Source organism: Lemur catta, chromosome 2, assembly GCF_020740605.2.
Source record: "Lemur catta isolate mLemCat1 chromosome 2, mLemCat1.pri, whole genome shotgun sequence".
NCBI classification, from domain to species: Eukaryota; Metazoa; Chordata; class Mammalia; order Primates; family Lemuridae; genus Lemur; species Lemur catta.
The window spans coordinates 51,962,695-51,990,603 of record NC_059129.1 but is presented as its reverse complement, the minus strand read 5'-3'; the positions used below and the strand labels follow the sequence as shown (position 1 = coordinate 51,990,603).

At 41.6% G+C, this 27,909-nt stretch overlaps 1 protein-coding gene across 1 annotated transcript; it reads left to right on the top strand.

Annotated features, from left to right (window-relative positions):
* Positions 1-27: 27 nt before the first annotated feature.
* On the top strand, positions 28-27,909 carry ZNF318 (zinc finger protein 318). The gene is made up of 10 exons (XM_045542015.1): positions 28-540; positions 3,017-3,168; positions 8,909-9,551; positions 10,572-12,017; positions 14,003-14,102; positions 16,431-16,735; positions 21,379-21,582; positions 22,049-22,148; positions 23,056-23,174; positions 23,467-27,909. The coding sequence occupies exons 1-10, from the start codon at positions 145-147 to the stop codon at positions 26,797-26,799; spliced, it is 6,798 nt and encodes a 2,265-aa protein (XP_045397971.1). The 5' UTR covers positions 28-144; the 3' UTR covers positions 26,800-27,909.

Here is a 27,909-nt window from a genome sequence, read left to right as displayed (position 1 = left end):
GGCGCTGGGCAGAGGGGAGGGGGCTGCTCTGGTGGCGTGCGACGGCTGTGGTGGCGGCGGCTGCAGCTGCGGCGGCGCGCTCGGGGCCCGCGTCTAGGGCGCCCCCGGGTTGGAGCTGCAGCCGCGGCCGCTGCTTCCAGAACCATGTACCGCAGCGGCGCCCGCTCCTCCGTCTCTTCCCACCGGCCTAAAGACGGCGGCGGTGGCGGCTCGCGCACCGGCCGCAGCTCCGGCTCCTCCTCAGGCCCGGCTCGCCGCACCTCGCCGCCGCCCTCCGGTTCCTCTTCGTCGCGGACCCCGGCTCGGCGACCCCGCTCGCCCTCAGGGCACCGCGGCCGCCGGGCCTCGCCGTCCCCGCCACGGGGTCGCCGCGGCTCTCCGTCCCCGCCGCGGGCCCGTCGTGGCTCCCCGTCGCCACCGCGGGGCCGACGACTCTTCCCGCCGGGCCCCGCTGGCTTCCGAGGCAGCAGCCGGGGGGAGTCCCGCGCCGACTTCTCCCGGGACGGCCGCGGAGATCATCCAGGCGACAGCGGCAGCCGGGTAATCCCACCCCTCATCCAGGACCCTCCATACCCCAGCCCCTTCGCTCGCGATTGCCGTTTCCAGAAACGCTTGTAACTCAGCCGCCCTGAGGCCTCCAGGCCAGGGTCTTAAACTCGAAGCCTTCCCCCAGCCCCGTCGGCAGTGATGCCGGAGCCCGGAGCCTCCCTGCCGGCCCGGGGAGCTTCGTTTACACAATAACGGACTCGGGCGCTTGGGCGCGCCAGGTCGGGAGTGCGTGCTCCATTTCTCAGGATGTTTCCACTCTGGATGAGGTGTGGAAAAGTTTGCCAGGGCGAGGGGAATTTCGTCCATACCGTGTGTCTGGTACTTTTTTTTTTTTTTTTTTAAAGAGGTGCCGCACTGGATGTGGTACTTTAAAGAGTTGACATTCCCTCAGGGTTGCGTGATGTTTATTCCCTTAAGCCTGAGCTTCCCCCCCCCTGGATCCTAGAAAAGAAATTGAAATGTCTGTCTTTGTGGCGAGTTTGGGAAGCTAACCTAGTGCGGCTAACTAGACTAGGCGTCTGAAGTGTAAACTTACCTTATCTGAGTTGGAGCTGCTTCTCCGAAATGAAGTGTGCATAACCACAGTCATTGTAGTAGTCATTACCACTTACTGAGTTATATGGCCGGGATTATACTTGGCCCTTCACGTTACACAGTCTTTTAACCCCCTCAACCCTTTGAGGTGAGGCAGTCAATGTTATGCCATGTTGTACAGCTGAGGAACCAACCCGGAGAGGTTCTGTGTAACTCTACTTAAGGTTTCACAGCTAAGAAGTGGTGGAGCTGTGATTGAATTTAGATCTGATTCCCCAAACCTATGATTTTTAACCTTATATTTCACTGCTAGAGCATGAGATTAAGAAGTTTATCTTAGAGATAACATTGACCTCTCAACATCACCATTCTAGTAGAGCTTCCGGGCAGGATTTGGTGTTTTGGAATTTGTTTTTATTTGCATTTCATCAATCTGTTTTTCAACCTAGTGACAAAGTTTGTGTTTTGCTGAGTTGCTCTCTAACATGTATCCAAGTACTCTGGGCACTCTGGTCCTAGGTGAATGGAATTGTCCCTATGTTAAGATTTTCAAAGCTGAGCAATGTCAGTGTGAGTGTCAGGCACTACAGAGGAAGCAAGGAGAATAGAATGCTTGTTTCCACAACTTCCCTTTTCTTCTCCAATGCACAATTTATTTGCTCCAGTCTTCTCTGTCTCAGTAAATGGCATCATCCACTACTTAAGTCAGCAACAGTTACCATTTTCCTTCTTCCAACATCTAATCTGTCAAATTAACCTCATCTGTCTAACCTGTTACCTCTACCTCCAAAATACATACTCCAAACTGTGCTCCTGCCATCACTGCTGCCTGATCTAAATCCTATTACCTCTTGCCTGGATTGTTGCATTTGGCTCCTTTACTCCCCGCTCTTGCTATGCTCTAGTTTATTCTGTACATAGCAATCAAAATAATTTTTTAAACCTATACTTTATACATTTGGCAAGTATTTATTGAATGTCTGTGTAGTAGGTACTGTTCTGGGACCTGGGGCTACAACGGTAAACAAACCAGACAAAAACTCCTACCCGCCTAGAGTTATTCCAGCAGAGAGAGTTGGTTAAGTCAGAAATGCCATGGCATGTTAAAGGTGAATAAGTATTAGGAAGGAAATAGAGAAAGGAGTGCAACAATTTTTGGTAGGGTAGCCAGGGAAGGCCTCCTGAGAAGATGACTTTTAAATAAAGACCTGCAGGAGGTGAGGATGTGAACAATACAAGCATCTGGAGGAAAAACGTAGTCAGATCTCACTCCCCTACTTAAAACTGTCCTGTGGTTTTTATTACACTAAGAATACACTCCAGATTTCCTAACTGATTTCTGCCTGTCTTTTCCTCTTCTGTCATCATTTGCTGCAGCCACATTGGTTGTCTTTCTGTTACTTAAAACATGCCAAGCTCATTACTGAGGTGATTCTTCCCTTTGCCTGAAACATGCTTCTGCCTGTTCTTTACAAGGCTGACATCTCATCATTCAGGCCTCAGCTTTTCACCTCAGAAGAGCCTTTTCTAACCATCCTATCTGCAGTAACTCCTCTTCCCCAGTCTCATTCATGCTATCATGTTTTAATGACTGTATAGCATTTATGGCTATCAGAAGTACTTTTTAAAACCTATTTTTGGCTTGCCTCCTTCACTTAAAATGTATAGGTTCTGAGATCAGGGACTTTATTGACTTCTCTGTTCCCACATCCAGTAAGAATGAGAGGTCACTATTTGGGAGGACTAGCAGTATGGGCTTTTTTCTCTAAGCAAATGATAATTTTTTTAAAAGCACTTTATTTTTGGAGTAGTATCTTACCATAACTGTTTCTCACCTTGTTGGACCACAGTGTCAGCATTGTGACTAGGAAGGAGAATGTTTTGGGGATAGGGATGTCTTGGCCGTATTGACTAACCATATTATCTTTTACAGAGACACTCTCCTGGTCTGCGTTCTGACTCTTCTTTGGAACAGAGCTTAAGGATCACTGTTGGCAATGATCACTTTTGTGTTACCACACCAGAACGGCGACGGCTTAGTGATCGACTGGGATCACCAGTGGATAATCTGGAGGACATGGACAGGTAGGTTTTAGCTAAGGCAGGATGCACTATACTCGTACTTGAAGGCAAAAATGTTGCTGTTTTCTGAATGATCTATTTGAAGGATTGTATCAGGCACTAAAGTTATTCCCGTGTCCATGTTTCCAGTATCAAGTATGACATTAGAAAAAGGCCCTGAGTGGAGAGAGTTTATTGATGTAGACTCTTGCTAAATGAATTGTATAGAAGAAAAAACAAAAAGGTTATCCTAGTCTGACTACAAAGAAGAGACAGAGAAGACATAATCAGAACAAAATCAAAAACAGTTAAGATGGAGTAGATTCTAAAATACTGAAACTTTGAGGGGGTCCCTTGTTTAAAGGTAAGTTCTGGAAAAAGTAGGAAATCTTTTTTTTAGCTTGTCCAGGCTGAAATATAAATTCAGAAAGTGTTAAAATAAATTCATGTCTAATATAGGTATGTATATAAAGTATATAAAACATTAATAGAAAGTTAGAGATCTTTAAAAATGTTATTACTTTATGACATTAAGTGCTGAGGAAGGGCAACTACACCCCACAGAGTGTTGCATATAGACCTTAGTTACTAGGAACTTAACTATATACAGGATGTAAATAATCACACTGGGTGTTTTTCACCTCACAAAAGTAAAAAAGGATGGGAATGCAGGAAAGCACTTTCTCAGAGTTGAGACTGTTAGGTCTCTGCTCACACATTGGGAGTTTTCATAAATGATTAGCAGTAGCAGTAAATCAGTGTAATGACTGTGCACAGAGCATAGCCAGGCAGGTGGGGGACAGCTGGGCAGGAAGTCTGAGGACCAGTGCTGCCATTGGTAGTATATACTTCAAAGCTCCAGTGGCTGTGGAGGCAGTGTAACAAGGCAGGACAGTCTTAGGTCATACAACACTGAAATTTCTGAGGATAGGGCTTCAATGTATGTGACTATATCACTTAATTGAGGCAATAGCTCTTGCCTTTCCGGCTACTTCTATTTTGGGAGATGATTGAGTAGGCAGTCTGGGTAGGTGGTGTGTGGTATGATTGTCTTCCTTACTTGCTGAGGTTTTGAGTTAACTTCAGCATTTCCTCTTGTTAGGCCTAGAGTGTCACCTCCTCTTCGCATAAACTTTCTTGTGCTTATGTGCTTTAGATAACCAATTGTATTTTTAAATTATAAAAATTAAAATTTTAGAGAGTTTGGGACAGTAATCTTGTAGAGTCATGTATTTCAGAGAGACAAGTATACTTTAGGAAAAGTGAGATTAAGGTTCTAGATGGAGGTGCAAGGTCATTGTTTATACTTTTGCTCCCTATACCTTTGTGTTCCTTTCCTCTTATTCAGTATGGTTTGTGTGGATAATTATTGTGCACTAAAATCAATCCACAGGACCATTGGCATACTCAGGATGACTTCTCACAGTGAATCTAGTCTTCAGCCAGTGAAATAAGCCATTTACATCCTCTGTATGTAAATGTTTTATTTTTTTTTCCTGAGACCCTGCTGTTCTTTCTTTTCCTTTATTAAGTCTGTTAAGTTTTATATCAGGCTTGGGTGACAGCCAAGTTCCCAGGGTTGTTAGTATCCTCATTGAGCAGCCCTGTATGTAGAATTGTAACTTATTCTGAAAGGAAAACTTGAACAGGTTGTGTGAAAAATATTGATGAGACACTTAGCTTTTAAAGACTTATGGATGTGAGGTCTTTTTCTCTTGTTCATCAAAGTACTTTGCACATTAAGTGTTCCACGCATGGAATTCTTATCTCCTAATTCCTTCTCCATGCCCTAACTGACATAGGTTGAAGGAGTAGGAGTTTTTTCCCCCCTTCTGATTTACCTTGGGGACTAGACAGAAGCAAACACCTTTCTGTGGGCATTTTGGGGATTCATCAAAGGAAAAGAATGGAGAGTTTGGGCTCTGGAGGACTTTTTAAAAAAAATCATATACGTGTGTTTTTTTTTAGAGACAAGGTCTCACTCTGTTGCCCAGGCTGGAGTGCAGTGGCATGATCATAGCTCACTGCAGCTTCAAACTCCTGAGCTCAAGTGTTCCTCCTGCCTCAGCCTCCCAAAGTGCTGGGATTACAGACCTGAGCTGCTGTGCCCAGCCCATACACAATTTTTAATAGCTTTATTGAAATATAATTCATATATAGTACAATTCACCCATTGAAAGTGTACAGTTCAGTGACTTTCCGTATATTCGCAGAGTTGTACATTTACCCTGCAATCAATTTTAGAACATTTTTATTACTCCAGAAAGAAACCATGTACCTTTTAGCCATTACTCCCTCCTTCCTATCCCCAGCCCTAGGTAGTCACTAATCTACTTTCTATCTCTAGATTTGCGTATTTTGGACATTTCATATAAATAGAATCATATCCTTTGTGACTGGCTTCTTTTACTTAGCATAATGTTTTTAAGGTTCATCCATGCTTGTAGCGTTTTTATTGCTGATAACATTTCATTGTTTGGATATACCACATTTTGTTTTGTCTGTTCAATGGTGAATGAATGGATAACATTTGGGTTATTTTCACTTTTTGGCTATTATGAGTAATGTGGCTGTGAATATTTGTGTATAAGCTTTTATGTGGACATGTATATTTTTTATCTTGTTAAGGGAAATTTGTAAACACAGAAAAGTAGAGAGAACTCCCATGTACCCATCACCCACATTCAACAATTTTTTAAATAGACCTTATTTTAGAAAATAGTTGGACTTAACCAAGGCTTTCAGAGAGTATCCATCACTGGACTATTTCAGACTATGGGAGATGAGGCCCTTTTTAGGGCTCATTCTTACTGCAGCCAGTTCTCTCTCTTATTCTTTGGGAGTCTAGGGGAAGGAGAACATGAACTTCTAATAAGCAACCTAATTTTTGCCTATATTTACATGATAGCTCTTTTTTTTTTAAATGTTTTTATGCCTTCTTTCATCGTTCTATGCCTCCTCTTGCTGGAGATTTCAAGTCAGGCTTTCTGAGAGCCATCTTATTATTTCTAGCTTTTTTTTTTTTTTTTTTTTGAGACAGAGTCTCACTCTGTTGCCCAGGCTAGAGTGCCGTGGCATCAGCCTAGCTCACAGCAACCTCAAACTCTAGGGCTCAAGCAATCCTACTGCCTCAGCCTCCCCAGTAGCTGGGACTACAGGCATGCGCCACCATGCCTGGCTAACTTTTTTTGTATATATTTTTAGTTGTCCAGCTAATTTCTTTCTATTTTTTTTAGTAGAAACGGGGGTCTCGCTTTTGCTCAGGCTGGTCTCGAACTCCTGAGCTCAAACGATCTGCCTGCCTTGGCCTCCCAGAGTGCCAGGATTATAGGCATGAGCCACCACGCCTGGCCTATTTCTAGCTTCTTAATATTTAGTGCTGGGTTAGATCTTGGGCTGGTATGCCATTTGATTGTGATATGTGATGGTTCTAGCAGGGAGCTGAACATGGCAATGTAGATGAACTTGCCACTACCCATGGAGCCTGTGTTTTTTTCCCCTACACTAATATGATCAGAGACTTTGGTAGATAGTGTTTTATCAATGGAGTGACTCAACTCATGAACATTCCTCACTGGAAATAGGTGTTATTTTCAGCTAACCTACAGAGGAGAATTTTTTACTCCAGTTGTGTTTGATTTCAAAAATCACCTTTGGTTTATTCCCATTCCTTCCTATTTCATACTACATTGAAATCTTAAAATTCCCCAGATTCTTGAGGAGGAGGATGGTAATAGGAACCTGGATTCCCACATGTGGCATTCTTGGTATAGAGGATGTGATAAAGTTTATCTTTTTTTTTTTTTTTTTTTTTTTTTTAGACAGAGTCTCACTCAGTTGCCCAGGCTAGAGTGCCATGGTGTCAGCCTAGCTCACAACGACCTCAAACTCCTGGGCTCAAGCAATCCTCCTGCCTCAGCCTCCCCAGTAGCAGGGACTACAGGCATGCGCCACCATGCCTGGCTAATTTTTTCTGTATATGTTTAGTTGTCCGTATAATTTCTTTCTATTTTTAGTAGAGACAGGGTCTTGCTCTTGCCTAGGCTGGTCTCGAACTCCTGAGCTCAAGCAATCCACCTGGCTCAACCTCCCAGAGTGCTAGGTAAAGTTTATCCTTGATAGCCTTTCATCACTTTATTTATAGCTGTTGTCCAGGTATACAACTTTGAGCAGAGGCAGGGCTAGTGAATGAGAAAAGGCTACTTTTTGATGTTCTGCTAATGTAGTCCCAGAGATAGGAAGGCAACTATTAAAAAACAAGGGAAAGTCATTTCTAGAAACTCACAAAGAACAAAAGAAGCTACTAGAAACTGTAGAAAACACCAATAATTACCATCCTCTAGATTATAATTCACTTTGGAATGTTAGTGACATGTAAGCACTTTTATTTTTCATTTAGATTACTTTAAAATTACATACTTAAAGTGCTAGAGGATCTTTATTTCTATCTATGATTTAAATCAGAATCTTCCCACCTGTGAGAATCCATGTTCCTGTTACCCATCTCCTTCCCAAGAATCTGGGGAATTTTAAGATTTCAATGTAGTGTGAAATAGGAAGGAATAGGGGAATAAACCGAGGATGATTTCTAAAATCAAACATAACTGGAGTAGAAAATTCTAATCTGTATATTAGCTGAAAACAATACCTATTTCCAGTTAGGAATGTTCATGAGTTGAGTCACTCCATTGCTAAAATACTATCTACTATAGAAGCTCTGTGGCCATAGTGCCCCCAAAGATTTGTACTGTTGTGTATGGTGTAGAGCTCTGAGCTGAAAGGACAGATGTCCCATTCTGTGTTTTTCCCTTCATGCCATGAAGATCTAAGACCTTTGTTATTTCTATGAAATAAAACTGTGTAGTGAAGTAAACCATTGCTTACTCTTTCCTGGGCCCAAGATTAGCAGAGTGCTTGTCAATAACCAGGCAAGAAAGGAAAGAGGGTGACAAAACAGGCTGTGAGGGAGTTTTGTGGTTTTAATATGTGAGCCAGCAAGACAAAGCATTGAAGAACCTTCTAAAATGTATGAAAAAATCATGCTAATTAGATAGATCAGTTGTTAAAAAAAGATTTTCCCCACAGTGAAACACCTTTTTTTCCAGATGAAATATTATGCAGATATAAGGTTGGGGCCAGTGTGATTTAAATGAGATTAGAAGGGCCAGAGTGCTGCCAGTTCTGCTTTTCCAGCACCTCCTTCCTTTTAACACCTCCTGAGAACTCTAGAATCTCTGTGGAACACAGCTTAAAAACCACCGATCTGGACTAATGTTTCTCAAACTTTAAGTGCAAACACATACCTGGAGATCTTGTTACAATGCAGAGTCTGGTTCAGTAGGCCTGGGATGGAGCCTAAGAATCTGTATTTCTAAAACGTTCCCAGGTAATGCTAATGTTGCTGGTCCATGCCACACTTTTACCAGCAAAGAGCTAGAATTTAGCTAAGGTGGAGTTGTGTAACGTGCATAATACTCTGCGTCCCCAAAGTCTAGTCAAAGAAATTAGCTTAAAGGTTCTATCTACTAATAAATATATTGGTAATATTACCCATTGGTTAGGGGCTGAAGCTGCTTGCACCTCTGGGGAAAGGAAGAGGAAATGTTCTACATACTATACGTAGATCTGTTTTTGGACTTCATGATTATAGTCTTTTGCCCCAAGCACTGTACAGCCTCCGTGCCCAAATGGTGGTCTCTTAGCTTTGTCTACTCTTGCTGTTTTCAAGTCCATTATATTCAGTGATGCTTGTCTCTTTCTTCAGGGATGATCTGACTGATGACTCTGTCTTCACTCAAAGCTCCCAACAATGCTCTCGGGGTCTTGAGAGATATATTTCCCAGGAGGAGGAGCCTCTCAGTCCCTTCTTGGGACAACTTGATGAGGACTACCGAGCAAGAGAAACTTTCCTGCATCGATCTGATTATAGTCCCCATATCAGTGTTCATGATGATCTGTTGCGGGGAACAGAACGAAATAGAGAAAAACTCAAAGGCTCCTACTCTGTACGATTTGAGGAGAGGAGTCGGGAAGCCAAAAGACCCCGTTATGATGACACAGAGAAGATACACAGCATGGGAGGGGATCACCCAAGTTTTACATCAGGGACTCGCAACTATCGACAGCGTAGACGAAGCCCAAGCCCTAGGTTTCTAGACCCTGAGTTTCGAGAGCTGGATCTTGCCAGGCGAAAGCGAGAGGAAGAGGAAGAACGAAGTAGGAGCTTGAGTCAGGAGCTGGTGGAAGTTGATGGTGGTGGCGGTAGTTGTTCCATCCCTGGATTATCAGGTGTCCTAACAGCATCGGAGCCAGGATATTCTTTGCATCGGCCTGAAGAAGTATCTGTGATGCCCAAGAAGTCCATTCTGAAGAAGCGGATTGAGGTGGACATGGAGCCTTCCATGCAGGTCTCTGCTGCATATCTTCTAGGGTCTCTTGTTAGTCCCTCTGCTATCTTAAAGCCTGGTTACTTCTCTGGGGGCTGTGTCTCTAAGGGTATGTTTGTAATATATGCTGGACCAATGTTGTTATGCCTATGGGCTATACTTTCCAGGACTCTCCAATGAAACTGTAGGCCTCATTATGCATCAGTACAGAGTTTCTGTTACCATATAATAGGCTTTCTAAACAGATGTTTTAGAGAGTAACCGTTGTAAGTTTTTTCCTTAAATCGACAGCCCTGTAGGAATCTTTGAATATGGGTTTCTTGAAAAGGAAACTTGAAGGGCAAGGGGAGGAGGTGATCTCAATTTCCTTCTCTCTCTTTAGAGAGAAGACAAAATGTATGAGTTGTAGGACACTAGATAAGAAATCAGGTGATTCTGATTTTAGACTCACCTCTGCCACCAACTTACTGTGTGATTTTTAGACAAGTCACCTCACCATTCTGGGCCTTGATATTTTTTCCCTCACCTGTGAAAGTATGGTTAGGCAAGACCACTAGTTTTTAGCTGTCCTCTCAAGAGCTTAAGTCTTCTGAGGAAGTGCCTAAGGGCAGGTAGAGAAGCAAGGCAAGGCTGATCAGTTAGGATTCCAGAGTTTCCTGTCTCCACTTCAGCCAAAGCAGCTCCACTTTTGTGTGTTTTTTCTTTTCCGGATCCATAGAGAAGAAAACAAACAAGCTATGGGATCTTTAAAATCCTTTGGAATTCAGATTCTTTGATAAAGTCTATAACAAATTGGAAAAGGTGAGGATTTCATTTAATCTGCCTCTTTTCCTATTTCTCCTTGCTATAGCAGAGACATTTAGAGACATGAGGACCCATATCTTAAACCTGGCTGGGGATACTTTACCTCTCTTTTATCCATACTTATATCTCCCCTATTAAGTGAGGAAAAACAAAGTATTTAAGTATTAATATTTATCTCAATTACTAGGGTTCTAAGATTCTGCATAAGGGCTAAATCAGTTGTTTTTGTCTTTGCAGCTGGAGAGTTTTCCCAGCAGTACCAGCTCCAGCCAGGATCACCCCCTCTACTCTGGACACCCATCTCTTCCACTAAGTGGTGCTATTGCTGCCTTTGCCTCAGAGATTGAAAACAAGGGGACTATGGTAGAGACTTCCCTGAAGGAACCTCAGGGCAACCTCTACCAATGGGGTCCCCTCCCTGGGATGCCCAAAGACAATAGTCCTCTCAGAGAAAAATTTGGAGGTTTTCTGTGCCGCAAGGAGAAGTTGGATATGAAGGCTGAGGGACCTGAGCGAAACACAGACTTCTTACTGCCCCATGAGAAAGCTAGCCAGGATGGCAGTGGTTTTTCCCGCATTCTGAGCATGTTGGCTGATTCTACCAATACACAGGAAAAAAGGCGACGTAGCTTCCCTGACATTGAAGATGAGGAGAAATTTCTCTATGGGGATGAAGAAGAGGACTCAAAGGCAGAATCCCTACCAAAGCCCCTTGGGGGCTCTGAAAGTGAAGTTATGAGGCAAAAGGCAAGCTCCCTGCCCTCTTCAGCTCCAGCTGTGAAGCTAGAATCTCTAGAAGAGACCAATCCTGAATATGCCAAGATTCATGACTTGCTCAAGACCATAGGGCTGGATATTGGAGTAGCAGAGATTAGTAAACTGGCTGCGCGCACCCAGGAACGACTTCATGGCAAGAAGCCATCATCACGCTCCTCAGCTGACCGCTGTTCCTCAGTTGATCGGCATCTTTCAGCTGACCGTTGTTCCTCAGTTGACCACCATTTCTCAGCTGATCGACGCTCCTCAGATCCCCACAGACTGGAGAGCAGGGATGCACACCATAGCAATACTCTCTCCCCGGAGGTGTCCCATCCACACCCAGCCTCCCCTGTGGATCCTTACCTACTCACAAAAAACAGCCCCCCATTCCTAAAATCTGACCATCCAATGGGTCATATTTCAGGACCAGAGGTGGTTGGCAGTGGGTTTCAGTCATCTGTTGCGGTCAGGTGCATGTTGCCATCAGCCCCATCTGCCCCAATTAGACTTCCACATTCTGCTTCTTTATCTCAGTTTCATATGCCAAGGGCCTCTCAGTTTGCTGCAGCTCGGATACCTCCAAACTACCAGGGACCTGCCATTCCACCTGCCTCCTTTGATGCCTATAGGCACTACATGGCATACGCAGCCTCAAGATGGCCTATGTACCCCACCTCTCAACCATCAAACCACTCTTTACCGGAACCACACAGGATAATGCCAGTAACCAAACAAGCTACTCGTAGCCGTCCTAATCTCCGTGTGATCCCTACTGTGACTCCTGATGAGCCCAAGCAGGAGGAGTCAGTGCTAGGCCCAATTCCTGTGGCCCAAGTGCCTGTCCAGGTTTCCATCCCGTCTCTCATAAGATACAATCCAGAGAAAATCTCTGATGAGAAGAACCGTGCTTCCCAGAAGCAGAAGGTGAGTATTAGCTTTGCATATCCTGTGCCTGAGTTGTCTACTTTACCATAAATTTGTATTTGCCTTTTAGGAGGGGCTGGAAATTTGTAAGGCCCTTTCACTTTGGAGGCTGCTGTCATCACCCAAAGAAATGTATATAGCTCTTCTGTTCTTCTCACATGTTTTATCTGTAGAACTAAACAAAAGTCTGGCCCTAGGTCCTACTGTGATTGCTGGGATTTTTTTTAGTTTATTTCTCTATCCATATTGTCTTAAAACACTGGGTAGGAGTTAGGAGGCTTCAGGTCTTCAATATGACCTCCTCGTGGAGTGGGGAACCAAAATTGGGTTGGATGAAGGAGAATCAGTAAACTCATTTTATCCCAGTGAGTTCTAGATCATTCTCCAGTAATGATTATGGGAGTTAAAAGCAAATAAATTACTTGTTGCTTGATAAGTAAAGCAAATCAAGAAGTAAATTTTGCTGGTTCTGGTTTATCTTAGAGGCCAGGAATAATAATAGCATATTTTTATGACACTTCTTAAAAAGCAGTTTTTAGCTGGGCGCGGTGGCTCACGCTTGTAATCCTAGCACTCTGGGAGGCCAAGGCGGGTGGATCGCTCGAGGTCAGGAGTTCGAGACCAGCCTGAGCAAGAGTGAGACCCCGTCTCTACTAAAAATAGAAACAAATTAGCTGGCCAACTAAAAAATATATAGAGAAAAAATTGGCTGGGCACATGCCTATAGTCCCAGCTACTCGGGAGGCTGAGGCAGTAGGATTGCTTAAGCCCAGGAGTTTGAGGTTGCTGTGAGCTAGGCTGACGCCACGGCACTCACTCTAGCCAGGGCAACAAAGTGACACTCTGTCTCAAAAAAAAAAAAAAAGCAGTTTTTATATTAAGGTTCCTTGGGTTTCCAGGCTGTGGGAAGGGAGCAACGGTTTCCCTAATATTTAATAATTCTGGTAATTTAGAGCAGTAAGTGAAAATTATACAGGGATGAGGAATACAGAATAGAAGAATTTTGAATGGAAAAATTAATGCATGCTGTTATTAAAGGTCTTTAGATAATAAGTTACTTTATTTAGGAACGTAAAAATGTATATAAATTTGATTAGCTCGTAAAAAAATTAAGACCTGAGGAGAAAAAAAAGGAAAGGAAAAATTGGAAGGACAATCTTATTTTTTCCCAGTTAAAAAAAATTTAGCCAATCCTTGGAAAGACAAAAAATACTTCCTCTTAATTTTCTGTGGTATTCAGTTTCCCTGAACTTGTCTTTAGTTTTATTGAAATCTTTTGGGGAAAAGGAGAATAGGTTCAATAAAGATAAAACTTAAGACCTCAGAGACAGCGTTCGGAGATTGAGGACTTTCTCTTTACTTTCCCTTTAAAAGCCTAGCACACCCATGTCAGGGCTGATAATACATAGACCTGTTATTATACATTGGCTATTATAGACAAGTCAAATTTGCTTCTTTCCATTAGGTGATAGTAATATAATTGAAAGGTCATGAGCTTTAGGGCAGATACACCTGGGTATCTGGGTAAGAGTAGATGTAACTTTGGATGAGTTACTTAATCATGTACAACTTCAGTTTTCCCTCTGTAAAATAGGGAAAAGGTTGTAGGATTAAATAATGTGAAATATAAAATGTAACTAATACTGTGCCTCACCCATAACACATATTAGTTCCCTTCTCCATGATTCCCTTAGGGGCTCAGAACCACTGTCTAATAGTTGCTGTTAGTGGCCTTAGGTGCTTCCTACATGAAATCAGTACTTTCTGGGCAATGTAATTCTGAAAAGAAAGATAAGAGATGATTGTATTCTGGAACTTAGATGGGAATGAAATATCACTTTGACTATAAAGTCAGAGCTGCTGTGTGCAGGTATTTGGAGCCCTACATTCAGATAATGTCTAGCACAAGGGTTTCTGGAAGAGAGAAACAGAAAAGGGAGGATGTTGGAGGATGAAGGACTCTCTTGCCATTTTGTACTTTGCAGGTTATTGAAGAGAGGGAAAAACTAAAGAGTGACCGGGAAGCCCGCCAGAAGAAGATGTACTATCTCAGGACCGAATTGGAGCGGCTTCATAAACAACAAGGTACCAGACAGCTCCTTTGCATGACTGCCTTTTTGTAGTAACAGGAATAGGAGACCCAAATGGAGAGGTTTTGGTACTCTCAGATGGGTTCAGTGACCTGAAGCCTCACTTTTTAAAAAATTTTTTGACATATTAGACTTACAGAAAGGTTGCAATAATAGTGCAAAGAATTCTCAGGTACTCTTCTCCCAGATTACTAACATTTTACTACATTTGCTCTATCCTTTTATTTCTCTCTCTCAATCTTGTGTGTGTGTGTGTGTGTGTGTGTGTGTGTGTGATTTTTCCTGAACTCCTTTAGATTTAAAGTTGTAGATATGCTCTTTTACTTCTGAATTCTTAAGGGTGTATTTCCTAACAAAGATTCTACATTCATAACTGTAATACATTTATCAACATTAGGAAATTAAAAGTAATACTATTACCCAGTCTACCAATCTTATTCCTATTTTACCAGTTAGTTGTCCCAATAATGCTCTTTATACCAAATGAAAGTACAAGGTAATTCATCACATTCAGCTGTCATGTTCTTTTAGTCTTCTCTAATCTATAACAGTTCCTGAGTCTTTTTATTTCATAACATTGACATTCTAGAAGAGAAGAGGTCACATATCTTGTAGTGTCTCTTAATTTTGATTTGTCTTATGTTTCCTTATGATTGAATTCAGATTATTTATTTTTGGCAGGAATATTATAGAAGTGATACTGACTTCATATCGTATGTTGATTTGTCCCATTACTGGTGATGTTAACTTTAATCATTTTGTTAAGATGGTGTCTGCCAGGTTTCTCTACTGTAAACTTAACTATTTTATCCTTTTTAATTAGTAAGTTTCTTACAGGGGGAATACTTTGAGGCTATGTAAATATTCAATTCTCCTCAAGCTTCCACCCACTAGTTTTAGCATTCATTGGTGATTCTGGCCTGAATCAGTTAATATTATGATGGTTATTGAATAGTGATTTTCTAATTTCATCATTCCTTCTACTAATGTTGGCTTTCTGTGGTAAGGAGGAACTTCCCAACCCCTACTCCCATTTGTTTATTCATTTATATCAGTGTGAATTCATGAATTCCTCATTCAATAAGTTAAAATTTTTTATTATCATTATTTATTTCATGCTCAAATTGTTCCGAATTTGGCCAGTAGGAGCCCCTTTGAGTTGGCTCCTGTGTCCTTTTTTGTTTGTTTTTTTTTTTTGGAGACAGAGTCTCACTCTGTTGCCCAGGCTAGAGTGCCATGGCGTTAGCCTAGCTCACAACAACCTCAAACTCCCGGGCTCACGCAATCCTTCGGCCTCAGCCTCCCAAGTAGCTGGGACTACAGGCATGCGCCACTATGCCTGGCTAATATTTTTAGTTGTCCAGCTAATTTCTTTCTATTTTTTTAGTAGAGACAGGGTCTCATTCTTGCTCAGACTGGTCTCGAACTCCTGACCTCGAGCGATCCTCCCGCCTCAGCCTCCCAGAGCGCTAGGATTACAGGCGTGAGCCACCACGCCCAGTCTCCTGTGTCCTTTTGATATTTCCCCATCATTTTTTTTTTTTTAGTATCTCTCTACTTTTTGGCACAAAAAGATGTTTTATGATGCCTCACGTTTTATTCCATCTCTACATTTATGCTTTTAGGAATTCGTGTCCACAGGAAAGTACCTGACAAGGCTTCTAAATACTGTAGCTTGGTGATAGTATGAAAGAACAGAGAGTAGAAGAAGATATAATTGCTTCTGTCTAGGTTTGGACAGTTTAAGGATGAGAAATTTAGTTAAAATATATGGATTTTGACTGTTTATAGATGAGAAATTTAGTTAGTTATCCTGTGATAATTAAAATGAGGACCTGCAGTTTAGAATGGAAGGTAACATTGGGTGAGCCTGAGGCAAAGCCTAAAACTCAATGAAGAAATTGTTAAAGTGCGCTTAAATCAGATAAAGTCAAATATGTAACTTTGAATGTTTTTATCCTCTGAATAATTGTTTGGTTCTCTGAAAAGAAGATAGCTGCTGGACTCATAGTTATAGCATGAATTAACTTTTTGGGGGACACACACACAAACTTGTATTTACTGTTATGGAAGTTCATGGAGTCCCTGAAACCTGTCTATAGATCCTAAGCTAACAACCCTTACGCAAAAGATAATACAGTCACTCGTTCTGTACCTTCATCACCTACACCAGCCCATGCAAAAGAAGAGTCTTACTTGCTCTTAGAAATTTTGGTGAGAAAAAAATTGGTAACCATAAGCCCTGATAGATTACTACTTATAAATGAAAAATGATTCATCTTATTTTCCCTGTGTTTCTTTTTGACAACATCTGACTAATCAGGAGAAATGCTGCGCAAGAAACGAAGGGAGAAGGATGGCCACAAAGACCCACTCCTGGTGGAGGTGAGTCGGCTTCAGGATAACATTATGAAGGACATTGCAGAGCTACGACAAGAGGCAGAAGAGGCAGAAAAGAAGCAATCCGAACTGGACAAAGTGGCTCAGATCTTGGGAATTAACATCTTTGATAAATCCCAGAAGTCTTCAAATGATAGTAAGGAGCCTACAGAGAGGCCTGGGAAAGCAGAAAAATCTAGGAGCCCAGAAAAAGTGTCATCATCCTCAAACTCCTCCTCCAACAACAAGGTAACAACTCAAATTTTCCATTTCTATTATCTTATGTCTTTCTCCCGATGGACTCCTATAGAAGCTTTCCAGCCATTTTCTTAGGTTAGTTTTCCAACCTGTTCTTACTCTTGTTAGTAATTTTCTTAAAGTATAGATCGGATCATGGTACTCTCCTTCAGACTTTCAGCAGTTCCTTGTTGCTCACAAAGTAGAAACCAAAATCCTCAGTATTCAGGGCCTTCCATGTTCTTGTTCTAGCATTTACTCCTTAACACATTAACTGCCATGTGAGTTGTATTTAACTCACACTAGTTTTGAGCCCGAGGCCTCATGAAGCATATGTAACTCACATGTCTCTTTACCTTGGGAGCTGTGTACACTATTTTTCAAGTTGCATATAACTCAGACACACAAAACGATAAAAAAAATAACAAATTTTTCATTAAACTAGAAAGGATCATTTTGTTTTCAAAGTTTTTATTCTATTTTTGTAATAAAACATTGTGGCCCCAAAGAAAAAATTTTTTTTCTAGTGTGGCCACTCCAGTCTGGCTTCTAATCATCTCACAACTTGTATATACCAGTTTAGGGTTTCATGTTTAGCAACCAGGTTCATGTTTAGGTCACCACCATGTTGCTAAAGCCAATGGATACAATTCAGTCAGCAGCATTTGATGCAGAGAACTACTTTTTCCTACAAATGCTTTCTTCCCTTGGTTTCTGTCACATTTCTTTTCCTCTTGGTATACTGGCTCTTGCTGCTTAGTCTCCTTTGCTGTCTTATCCTCTGGTACATGATCTTTAAATATTTGAGTTTCTTAGGGCTCAATCCTAGCCCAGTTTGCCAGAATTCTCTTTCTCCCTAGGCCATTTTATCCCATTCTATTCTAAAAGACCATGTGATGACTTCAAGTGTATATTCTAGCTAAAATGCATCTTGTGAGTGTCTAACAACCTACTTACCATTTCCACTTCATTGTCTCATAGGCATTCCAAATTCATGGTGTCCTAAACTAAATTAATGATTGTGCTCAACCTCCCTCCAACTTTTTCTTCCTCTAGTGTTACCCATTCTCAGTGAATAGTACCACTATCCAGCAGTTTTCATGCCAATAATCTAAAAGCATTCTTTTTCATTTAGTTATTTATTTTTTAAGGCTGGTCAAGTGAAGCAGTGGGAGTGAACAAACAAAGGAAACTGTAACTGGTTGTGATCAATTAGTTGTAAACAGCATTGCACTCAGACCAACCCTAAAAAGCATTCTTAATGCTTGCCTCTTCTTAAGTGTTTCACATCCAATCAGGTACAAATTCTGTCACCTCCCCCTCCAAATTCCATCCAGTTTACCATCTCTGTTGCCATCCAAGTCCAAGCCACATCAATTCTTGTTTGTATTGCTACATTTTTAATCCTTTCCCCATATACAGCCAGTGATACTGATACTTATCGCTACCTCTTCAGCCTCATTTTACATCTCTTTTTCTGCCTTGCCCACTATAGTTTCATTATTAGCCTTTTCATTCCTTAAATGTGTCATCCCCTCTGTTCCCTTTCTTTACTAGGCAAACCCAACTCTTTCCTTATCCCCTCTTCCAACTAACTCATATTCATCCTTCAGATCTCAGTTTAAATGACTTTCCTTACTCTCTTTTCTGATTCCCCAGACTGTTATATTTGCCTGATGTACACTTTCATGATCCCTTGTAATTTTCCTTCTAAGCATTTATTATGACAGTTGTAATTATATAATTACATGTGTTCCCCCAATTAGATTTCTTTTTATTTTTTGAGACAGGGTCTCACTCTGTTGCCCAGGCTAGAGTGCATTGGTGTCACCCATAGCTCACTCTAACCTAAAATTCCTGGGCTGGGCTCAAGTGATCTTCTACCTCAGCCTCCCAAGTAGCTGGGACCATAGGAATGTGCCGCTGTGCCCAGCTGATTTTTCTGGCTTTTTGTAGGAACAGGGTCTCACTATGTTGCTCAGGCTGGTCCCAAACTCTTGGCCTCAAGTGATCCTTCTTCTTTGGCCTTCCAAAGTGCTGGGATTACAGGCATGAGCCACCATGCCTGGCCTAGATTTTAAGGTTCAAAAGGTCAGGGGCCATATCTGTCTTATTCTCCAATATATTAATAGTTCCTGGTACGTAGCTCAGTGCCTGGCACATAGTAATAACTACTGCTCAAGAAACATTACACTACATATTATACTCCTCCCACCTCAAAATCCTTATAGTTTTCCAGATATGCAAAATGCTATTATACCTCTCTGATTTTGCATTAATAATCCTCTAAGCCTGGAATAATCTTTCTCTCAACCCCACTCATCCGTGAAGGCCCAAATTGAATACTGCCTCCTCCATGAAGAATTCCCAGAATTCCACTCTTCTGTAACACTCACATAATATAGTATTGTTTGCTTGTAAGATTTATTTCATTCTGTTGTACTTAAAGACTGTTCTCAGGTCTGTCTCCTCCACTAAATGAGAGCTTCTAAAGGATGAAAGAGTATAGCTTATTTATCTTTGTATTTTCCATGACATGCAGTATGTCTGTCTCATAGTACATGTTCAGGTAATGTTGGAGGATAGTTAAGAGGATGTATTCTGTATTATCTATCACCCAAGCTCTAATTTCTCCTTGTCTTCCTAGGAGAGTGCTCTTTTTCAACCAGGCAGGATTGTAGTCTTTTTATACCTGGGTCTTGAGTCCAGCACCTTTGATGGGAGAAGAGCTTAAAAGCTCTGGCCCTTTGTAGTCAACTTATACATTGGGGTTCTGTTTATATACCCACCCCATGATAACCTCTAATCTTGATTGGGGTGAGTCTTCATGTTCTCTGAAGCTAACCAGGGATATGCCTTTGGTTTTCATCTCAGCAGTAGTGAATGATGTGTCTACAACCCTTCTTTTCTACCTGTCCTTGGTGTTTCTTCTTTCTTTGCCTCTCTTTACAACTTATAGTTGATTTGACATTTTCTTTATCTCTCTATTCATTTCAGAAAAATATGCAAAATGCACAATTCCATCTATCTAGAAATAACTATTAATACTTTGGTGTATATTATTTCAAACACTGATTAATTCATTTAACAAATATTAATTGATCACCAAGAAAGCATCAGGTACTAGTCTAGATATGGGAAGTATTCCAGGGAACAGTATAGACAAGGTTCATATTTTCATGGACTAGAAGACAGACAGTAAATAAATAAGTACATATTAGATAATGATGAGTACCTAAAAAAAGAAAACAGGATAAAAGGGATATCAAGTGGTTAGGGAAGGTCTTTTGGATAAAGTGACATTTAACATTCTACCTTTATTTACATATCTTTACTGATTATTCAAGTATATTTTGTTACTTTTCTCAGTCTATCATGAACATCTTTCCATGTCAGTAAGTATATTTGTATAATATCATTTTTAACCACCTTGATTTTTGTTGTTTTTGTTGTATGGATAGCAAAATTTATTTAACCATTCAAACCACCTGTTGTTTGACATAATAATTTTCTTAGAATAAAAGTCAAGGAGTGGAATTGCTGTGTCAAAGGGTATACAAAATTTTGATATATGTAATATGTATTCCTAGATTATATTCCAGAAGATGGTGCCAGTTAATGTTCCTACCAGCAGTATATGAACTCTCCCATCCCCTACCTGTTGGGTGTGATCTTTTTAGTGACTCTTAAATAGGCCTTTGGTAGGGAAAGAGTATCTTTGAAGCCCTAATTGTTTCCCCTTCTCTGTCGTATCTTCTTCTCCCACCTAGCTAATGTTCCAGGTGCCCAGTTCCCTCATCTTGTCTACTATAGAACCTCAATCATACTTAACCCTCTGTGTTGCGAAATTATCTTTTTTTCTGTGCCTTACTCCCCAACATTAACCAAAATTCTCATTTCCTGAGTGCTTGTTCCCAGCTTGGTAACAAATTGATTCATATTAAAGTATTTATTATTGATAATTTAATGTTAGGGAGTTGATATGTTTTAAAAGAGGATTCAAATTAACACAAAGGTATTAAATTTTAACAGTGATATTTTAGGCAGTTAGGAATATTTTACCCAGATTCTTTTAAGTCATCCCACATAGATGACTGTCTGCTTTATCTGTATGTACACCAACTCTACTTTCCAGTTTTCCATACCAGGATGCATGTGATAAGTGAATTCACTGTCAGCCTATTTTCTGCATTTGCTTTGTTTAACCTGTCAGTTATCTTTTCCGTTTTGGTTTTTCTTCCCTCCCTAGTTGCCATTATGATCAAATGTAACTAACATATTTTAGTTGCGTAGGTAACACATTCAACATCTACCAGAGGGTATACAGTGAAAAGACTCCTGTCCACCTTTTATTCTTCACTTCCCCTCTCCAGAGAAAGCCAGTGTTTCTACAATCTTGGGTATTCTTCCAGAGATATTTTAGGATATGTAAGTAAATATATTTGCCATTATGACTTACTCTCCATGATGTGATGGCACTATGGAGTCTGAGCCTTAGAGACAGGTTTCTCTTGGGGTTCCCCCAGTTTGTGCAGCTTTAGGCTTTGGAAATATGGTCATGTGGCCATATTTCTATTATTATGGCCACTCTTTTTCAGAGAAGACAGATCTAGATTGCCTTGAGTTCCTTGTAAGTGCAGATTTTTCCCCTTTAGGAGTCAAAGGTAAACAATGAGAAGTCCCATACTAAGAGCCCCAAGCCTGCCGAAAGCCCCCAGCCAGCTACTAAGCAATCTGATCAGCTGACTGCTGTTTATGAGTATTATGATGCTGGCAATCACTGGTGCAAAGACTGCAACACCATCTGTGGGACCATGTTTGACTTCTTCACCCATATGCACAATAAGAAGCACACACAGGTAGGTATCCTGCCCTCTGTTATTTCCACTCTTACCCTCACTTCCCACAAACCTCTATATCCCTATCTGCATTACAAAGCTGGAAAATGAAATATTCTCATATGGGCAGGAGCCCCAATCTGAAGAGCCAAGAAATACCAACAAAGGAGACACCATCCCCAGGGCTCAGTCCAGGGGACCTGCCTGTAACTAAACACCATGACAAGTGTAAGTGAGGCTTCTGCCTCTTTTGATTCCTTGAGTACCTGATTTTTTGTTTCATTTTATCTATTTCTAGTACTTGCTCTAACATATGTTTACCTTTTCCACAGGTGATTTCCGTTTAAACAGTTGGCAGAGGGGGTGGGGGTGGGTAATGGGGGGCTTCTGGTCCCCTGGTCTTATGTGTGGGGGAAAGAAAAGAGAGAAAAATGGGTCATTGAGTTTTTAGTGCTGTTATGTGAGCACCTCTGCCTCTTACAAATAGACACTGGATCCCTACAACAGACCTTGGGCTTCAAAGACCCACAGTGAGGCCAAGCAAGATGCTGTAAAGCGCACTGACAAGATAACTGTTCCAGCAAAAGGTATGTTTCCTCTCTGCCTCCTTTGTGATTTCCTTATGTTCAGCCAAGGAAGAGGTGTCCCTGAACTAAGGTGCTAGGAAGCAGCATAGCATGAGACAGCCATTCCTTTTACCCAAGATATAACAATGCCTTCTGTGTGCAAAACAGTATACTGGGTCCTGAAGCTAGAAAGAGATCTATAAGACAATGATCTCTACCCATATGGCTAAAAATAAAACAGATATTAAACATATACACTTAAAATATAGCAGAACTGTCATTATCATTGGCTTAAGCACCAAATCTTTCTTACTGGAAATCTAGGTAAAAAAAAGACACTAAGAGATACAGTAATTTAACTGCCTTTTCAACTAAGAACTATAAAATATTTTGAGTCATTGTTATTAAGGGGTGATTTCCATTTAAACAGTTGAGAAGTAGAAAGTTTCTTTGTCTTTAAACTTTTCAAGTTCTTACCTTCACAGGTAGCCAGTGCTGCTACTATGTCTTCTAGATCTATAGAAGATAGAGTTCTTGAGTAATTAATTACCAATATGAGAGATCCTTATATAAATGGTAGTGGGCTGTTTGGGAGTATAATTTTTAAATCTCCTAAGATGCTTTGTACTAATTAGAGTTTGAGGAGAATCAGCAACAGGAATAGGTGTGACACAGAAAACTCCTGAATTAACCAGTTAGTATTCCCAAGAGGTAGAAAGAATAGAGGTTTAGAGTTCAAGCCTTAGGTTGGGAAGCCTATGCCATTGGGATTCACCTAAATGCTACTTCTGACTTCAAAGTAGGTAAGGTCCTCTATACTATAACCATTTTACTGCAGCGGGGTGATGGGATTTCCTTTGGTTACTGTCATTATAGGTGGAAACAACTTATTCTTTTGACTTTTTTTTTTTTTTTTTACTTCTTCTAGGCTCTGAGTTTCTGATTCCCATCACTGGATTTTACTGCCAGCTCTGTGAGGAATTTTTGGGGGATCCAATTTCTGGGGAGCAACATGTGAAGGGTCACCAACATAATGAGAAGTACAAGGTTGGTCTTTGTAGTAGCCTATGGAGTTTCCAACTTTCTTTAGTAAATCCTTTTCACTTTATCAAACAACTTCAGAGCCAGAAAAAGTCATTGGCACTTCAAATTTCATATAACCACTAGGAAGTTCTCCTCAATCCTAGTGAGAGATGCTGAACCGGTAGAACCATCTATGTCCTTGAAGAAGATTATGCTAGGGATTTCTACTAAATGAATTCTAATAGTGGTGGGTCCAAGATTTTCTCTTTTGTAGTATTTTGACCAGTTGTTGAACCTTTATCTTTTCTCTTCCCAGAAATATGTGGACGAAAACCCATTGTATGAGGAGCGGCGGAATCTGGACCGCCAAGCTGGCTTAGCTGTGGTCCTAGAGACAGAACGGCGACGGCAGAGTGAGCTAAAGCGCAAACTTAGTGAGAAACCAAAGGAGGAGAAGAAAGAAAAAAAGGCAAAGATCATGAAAGAAGTAAAGGATGATGACACAGTCTCTGAGGAATTAGAAGACCAACTCTCTGAGGGTAGGAACTCCCTTGAAAAAGCTGAAAATAAAAGGAACACCAGCATCAAACTCCAATTAAAAGAAGAGGTAAAGAAGGATTCACCAATATCATCTTCTTTTGGGAAATTCAGCTGGAAGAAGCCAGAAAAAGAGGAGGAAAAAAGTTCAGTGGTTGCCCCAAGTATCTCTAAAGAAGAAATCGTGGAAAGCAGTAAGGACAAAGAGGATGGCAAAACTGACGCTGGAAAGGCAAAGCCCATCAAAATCAAGCTCTCTGGGAAAACCGTTGTTGCACATACTAGCCCTTGGATGCCTGTTGTGACAACTTCAACGCCAACTAAGATCCGACCCAATCTGCCTATTCCATCCACAGTACTCCGCAAGTCAGGTTCAGCCACAGTGAGCAAACCAGCTCCTCTTAACACCTTTCTGTCCATCAAATCCTCTGGAACCACTGCTAAACCTCTGCCAGTGGTTAAAGAGTCTTCAGCTGATCTCCTCTTGCCTCCAGACATCATCTCCAAAGCATTTGGAGGGGAAGAGGTGATTCTAAAAGGGTCTCCTGAGGAAAAAATGGTGCTGACTGAAAAGAATGAGCCATCCCATATACCGGAGCAAATGTTACCACCTCCTCCACCACCCCCACCCCCACCCCCTCCGCCACCCCCAGCAATACCTCATCCAGCTGCCCCGTCCGCTGCGCAAGCAAATGTTGTCTTGGCTCCAGTAAAGTCAAACCCAGTTGTATCTCAGACTCTCAGCCCTGGCTTCCTGGGTCCTAACATTTTGAACCCAGTATTGCCTGTAGCCATCGTGGCCTCAGCACAGCCAGGTGCTATTCCTTCTGATGAGACAGCTCCTGGGGTGAGTGAGAGTGACCGGGACCAGACCCTGTTCTCTGTGTTAGTACGTCCTCCACCACCCCTCTCAAGTGTGTTCAGTGAACAAGCCAAAAAATTGGAGAAACGAAATTCATGCTTAGCCACAGCCAATGCTAAGGACCTGTATGACATATTCTACAGTAGTGGTGGAAAGGGGGCCCCTGAGACTAAGCTGAGTGGGGGTCCATTAGCCAATGGGGAAAATAGCAACAACCTCTCTAGAGCTGAAAGTTCAGACACCTCTTCCACTTCTACTTTGAGCAACAGTGCATCCCAAGAGAAGTCTCAAGATACTGTAGTCAACAACTCTGAAAACCCCATTGCAAAAACTCTGGTGTCCTTAGGGAAGTGGTCAGTTGTAGAACACATAGATCCAAAAAGCAGAGGGAGCAGCTATGGCTTCTTACAGCCTCTGGCAAGGTTGTGTCAAAGCAGGCCTTATGAAACTCTTACCCCAAAGACAGACACTTTGGCCATGTGGACTTCTAGTTCTTTCCAGAATGACACTAATAGGGATATATCTCCAGAGGAGAAAACTGAGCTTGACCTGGGAGAGCCAGGGCCACCTGGTGTAGAACCAGCCCCTCAGCTCTTAGATATACACTGCTATACCAAGGAATCTCAGAAGTTGGTAGAAATCCACCTCATAGAATCTGGTAACCAGAATAAAGAAAGTCAAGAGCTCCACCATTCTGAGGATTGTGGAGAAAGTGAGGTAGAGACAAACACTGAACTAAAAAGAAGGGTAGCAAAGCTCTCTGAGGGGGTAGTTGAAGAGGGAGCAGGGCCCAACATTGGGCCCCACAGCATAGAAGATTCTAATTTAAATCATGGGAACAGGTTCATGTGGGAGGGGGAATTAGAACAGCCTAAGTTGCTAATGATTGACAAAGAGGCTGAACAGTCCAAGAAATCGATGGCAGGAAGTGAAACTCCCAGTAAAGTAGTGATTGAATTGAGTGCACAGGCTCTCTCTTCCACAAAGGCAAAAATAGACTCATTTCCTGCAGAAGCCAGGTCTTTACTCCAGAACCCACAAGATACACCTGGGAAAATTTCTGCCCCGGAATTGCATCTTCAAACCCCAGTCAGATCAGCTATGTGTTTAACAGATAGTACACAGGAGCAAGGAGTTTCAGCTGGTAGTGAGGATTGGCTGGAAAATTCAGCTCCAGAATCAGCATCCAGGACTTCTAGGTACAGGAGCCTCCAACTCAAGAGAGAAAAATTTTCAAAAGACTTTCAAGGTCAAAAGATCTATGAGCTGGCTGTTTGGAATGAGAACAAGAAGAAGCCAGAGACCTGGGAAAGCCTGGAAAAACCAGAAGTGGAAGCTCTGGAGCTACGAGATGTCCATCCAGAATTAACAGTGACAATAGAAAACAAGACCTTAGAAGACTTTGAAGCTACAGACTTAAAGGTAGACGAGCTTGCTACCCTGGGGAATCTGGGGGATATGCGGGTTAATTTCTGCAACACTCGGGTAGACCCAGGACGTAGATCTCCAACTATGCTGTCTCAGAAAGTATGTGAAGAAAGTTGTATATCACCTCTAGGGTGTAACCCCCCCGCTCCCACTGACTTTGAACCAATCCCATCTTTTTCTGGGTTTCCGTTAGATTCTCCCAAAACTTTGGTGCTTAACTTTGAGACAGAGAGTAAACAAAACTCACCTAATCCCATAAGTGTGAGGATCACTTCTCCTAACATTTTGAAAACTGAATTTCCTGTAGAAAATGTTGACCGTGGCTTGGGAGGCCTGGAGGGAACACACCAGGCCCTTGACCTGTTAGCAGGAGGAATGATGCCTGAGGAAGTAGAAGAAACTTGCCAATTAGAGAAACAAGAGTCACTCAGATTGGAATCAGAAACAATTAATCCTGCAGGCCTTGGGCCATCTCCTTGCCTTCCAGACCTTGTAGACTTCGTAACACGGACTTCTGGAGTTCAGAAAGAGAAACCATGTTCTCTACTCCCTGAGCCAGGTGACCCTTCTACATGTAGTTCCCTGGAGATGGGCCCACTACAGCTAGAAATACCGAATGCATCAATCACAGAGGTAGCAATTCCTCAAGTAGATAAGGACAATGGCAACCCTTTGAATTTGGTAAAAACTCCAGCTTCACGGTCCCCTTCAAGGGAGCAGGTAGTTGGAGGCAATATGGTCCTTCAGGAAATGCTTGAACAAGAAGCTACAGTTGATGCCATTCAGGACCACAGAGAATTCAGTGTTCACAACCAAGAATAAATACCCAGAGCTACTTGCGGATGAATCAAATTGGCTTCTAGAAATCAGATGCCCAGAAGAGATCCAGGACTAGTTTGCTATTTCATCTGGAACCTACACCAAGAGATGCAATCAGCATCTTACAGTAAATGTTTGTGGAAGCTAAAAAATTTACCTCCTTTTTTTTTTCCCTTTAAAATACCAGACAAATTAGTCATAACTTCTATACATATCTGTAAAAAAGTATTTTCTGTTAATTTGTTTTTTGGCCAATTTATTTTCTCCTACTTGTCATTAAAACCAAATGTCTATCTGGCTCACCTCATAGTGTGCTTTGATTGTATTTTGGCTTTGACTCTGCCATTTCTGGAATGTGGGGGAGGAGGGAAGACAGAGCTGACTTCTCCAATTGTTGTGTTGTATTCCTACCCAATTTCCTGGGCAGCTGATGGATCTCTGGGAGAAACACCAGAAAGCTTGCTGAAATGGAAAACTTGGAGGAAGAATTGTTCATCTTTTAGGCTTTCATTTGGATGCCTTAACATTGTTTGAAATGCACCATTAGTATTTTTGTTTACTGGTTACTTCCCTTATTAGCATGTCAACTCCTGTACTTCCCTTACTCTGTTGTCTTTGAGATGGTCTTGCTAATCCACAGACCTGTTTGGAAATGGCCTTAGTAAACATGGAAGAAAACCTGGCAGGCTCACTTTTGGAAGACAACAGATCGGTAAGGCTTATTCATGGCTCAGTGCCAGGAGAGCTTATTCATGGCTCAGTGCCAGGAGCAGATACACTTTTGGGGATCACTTTTATTTTTGAAATGGTCTTTGTTCATTGTATTGTGATCCAGTAACACTTTGTATTAAATTGTATTAAATTGTTTAGCAGCTATTTCTGTTCTGAAGAGGTAGAAGATCTGAAACTTGTCTTGGGATCGGACTCATTCCCTGCTCCACAAACCCATATGTGTCCTTTCCTCTACCTCCTCCTTTCCCAAGTTATTTCCACCAGTGTGATGTTTTGGGTTGTACATTTTGTTAAAAAGATTAAAGAATTTATGAGTTGACTTGGACAAGTTTAACTTTATTTTTAATGTGTTAATTACCTGGAATAAATGCATTAATCTCA

Bases quoted from the DNA above. Each gene is read 5' to 3' on its own strand.
- ZNF318 (XM_045542015.1), top strand. From the start codon at position 145: ATGTACCGCAGCGGCGCCCGCTCCTCCGTCTCTTCCCACCGGCCTAAA. The intron at 14,103-16,430 runs GTACCAGACAGC...CTGACTAATCAG, and splicing joins GCGGCTTCATAAACAACAAG to GAGAAATGCTGCGCAAGAAA. The intron at 21,583-22,048 runs GTAGGTATCCTG...TCTTACAAATAG, and splicing joins ACAATAAGAAGCACACACAG to ACACTGGATCCCTACAACAG.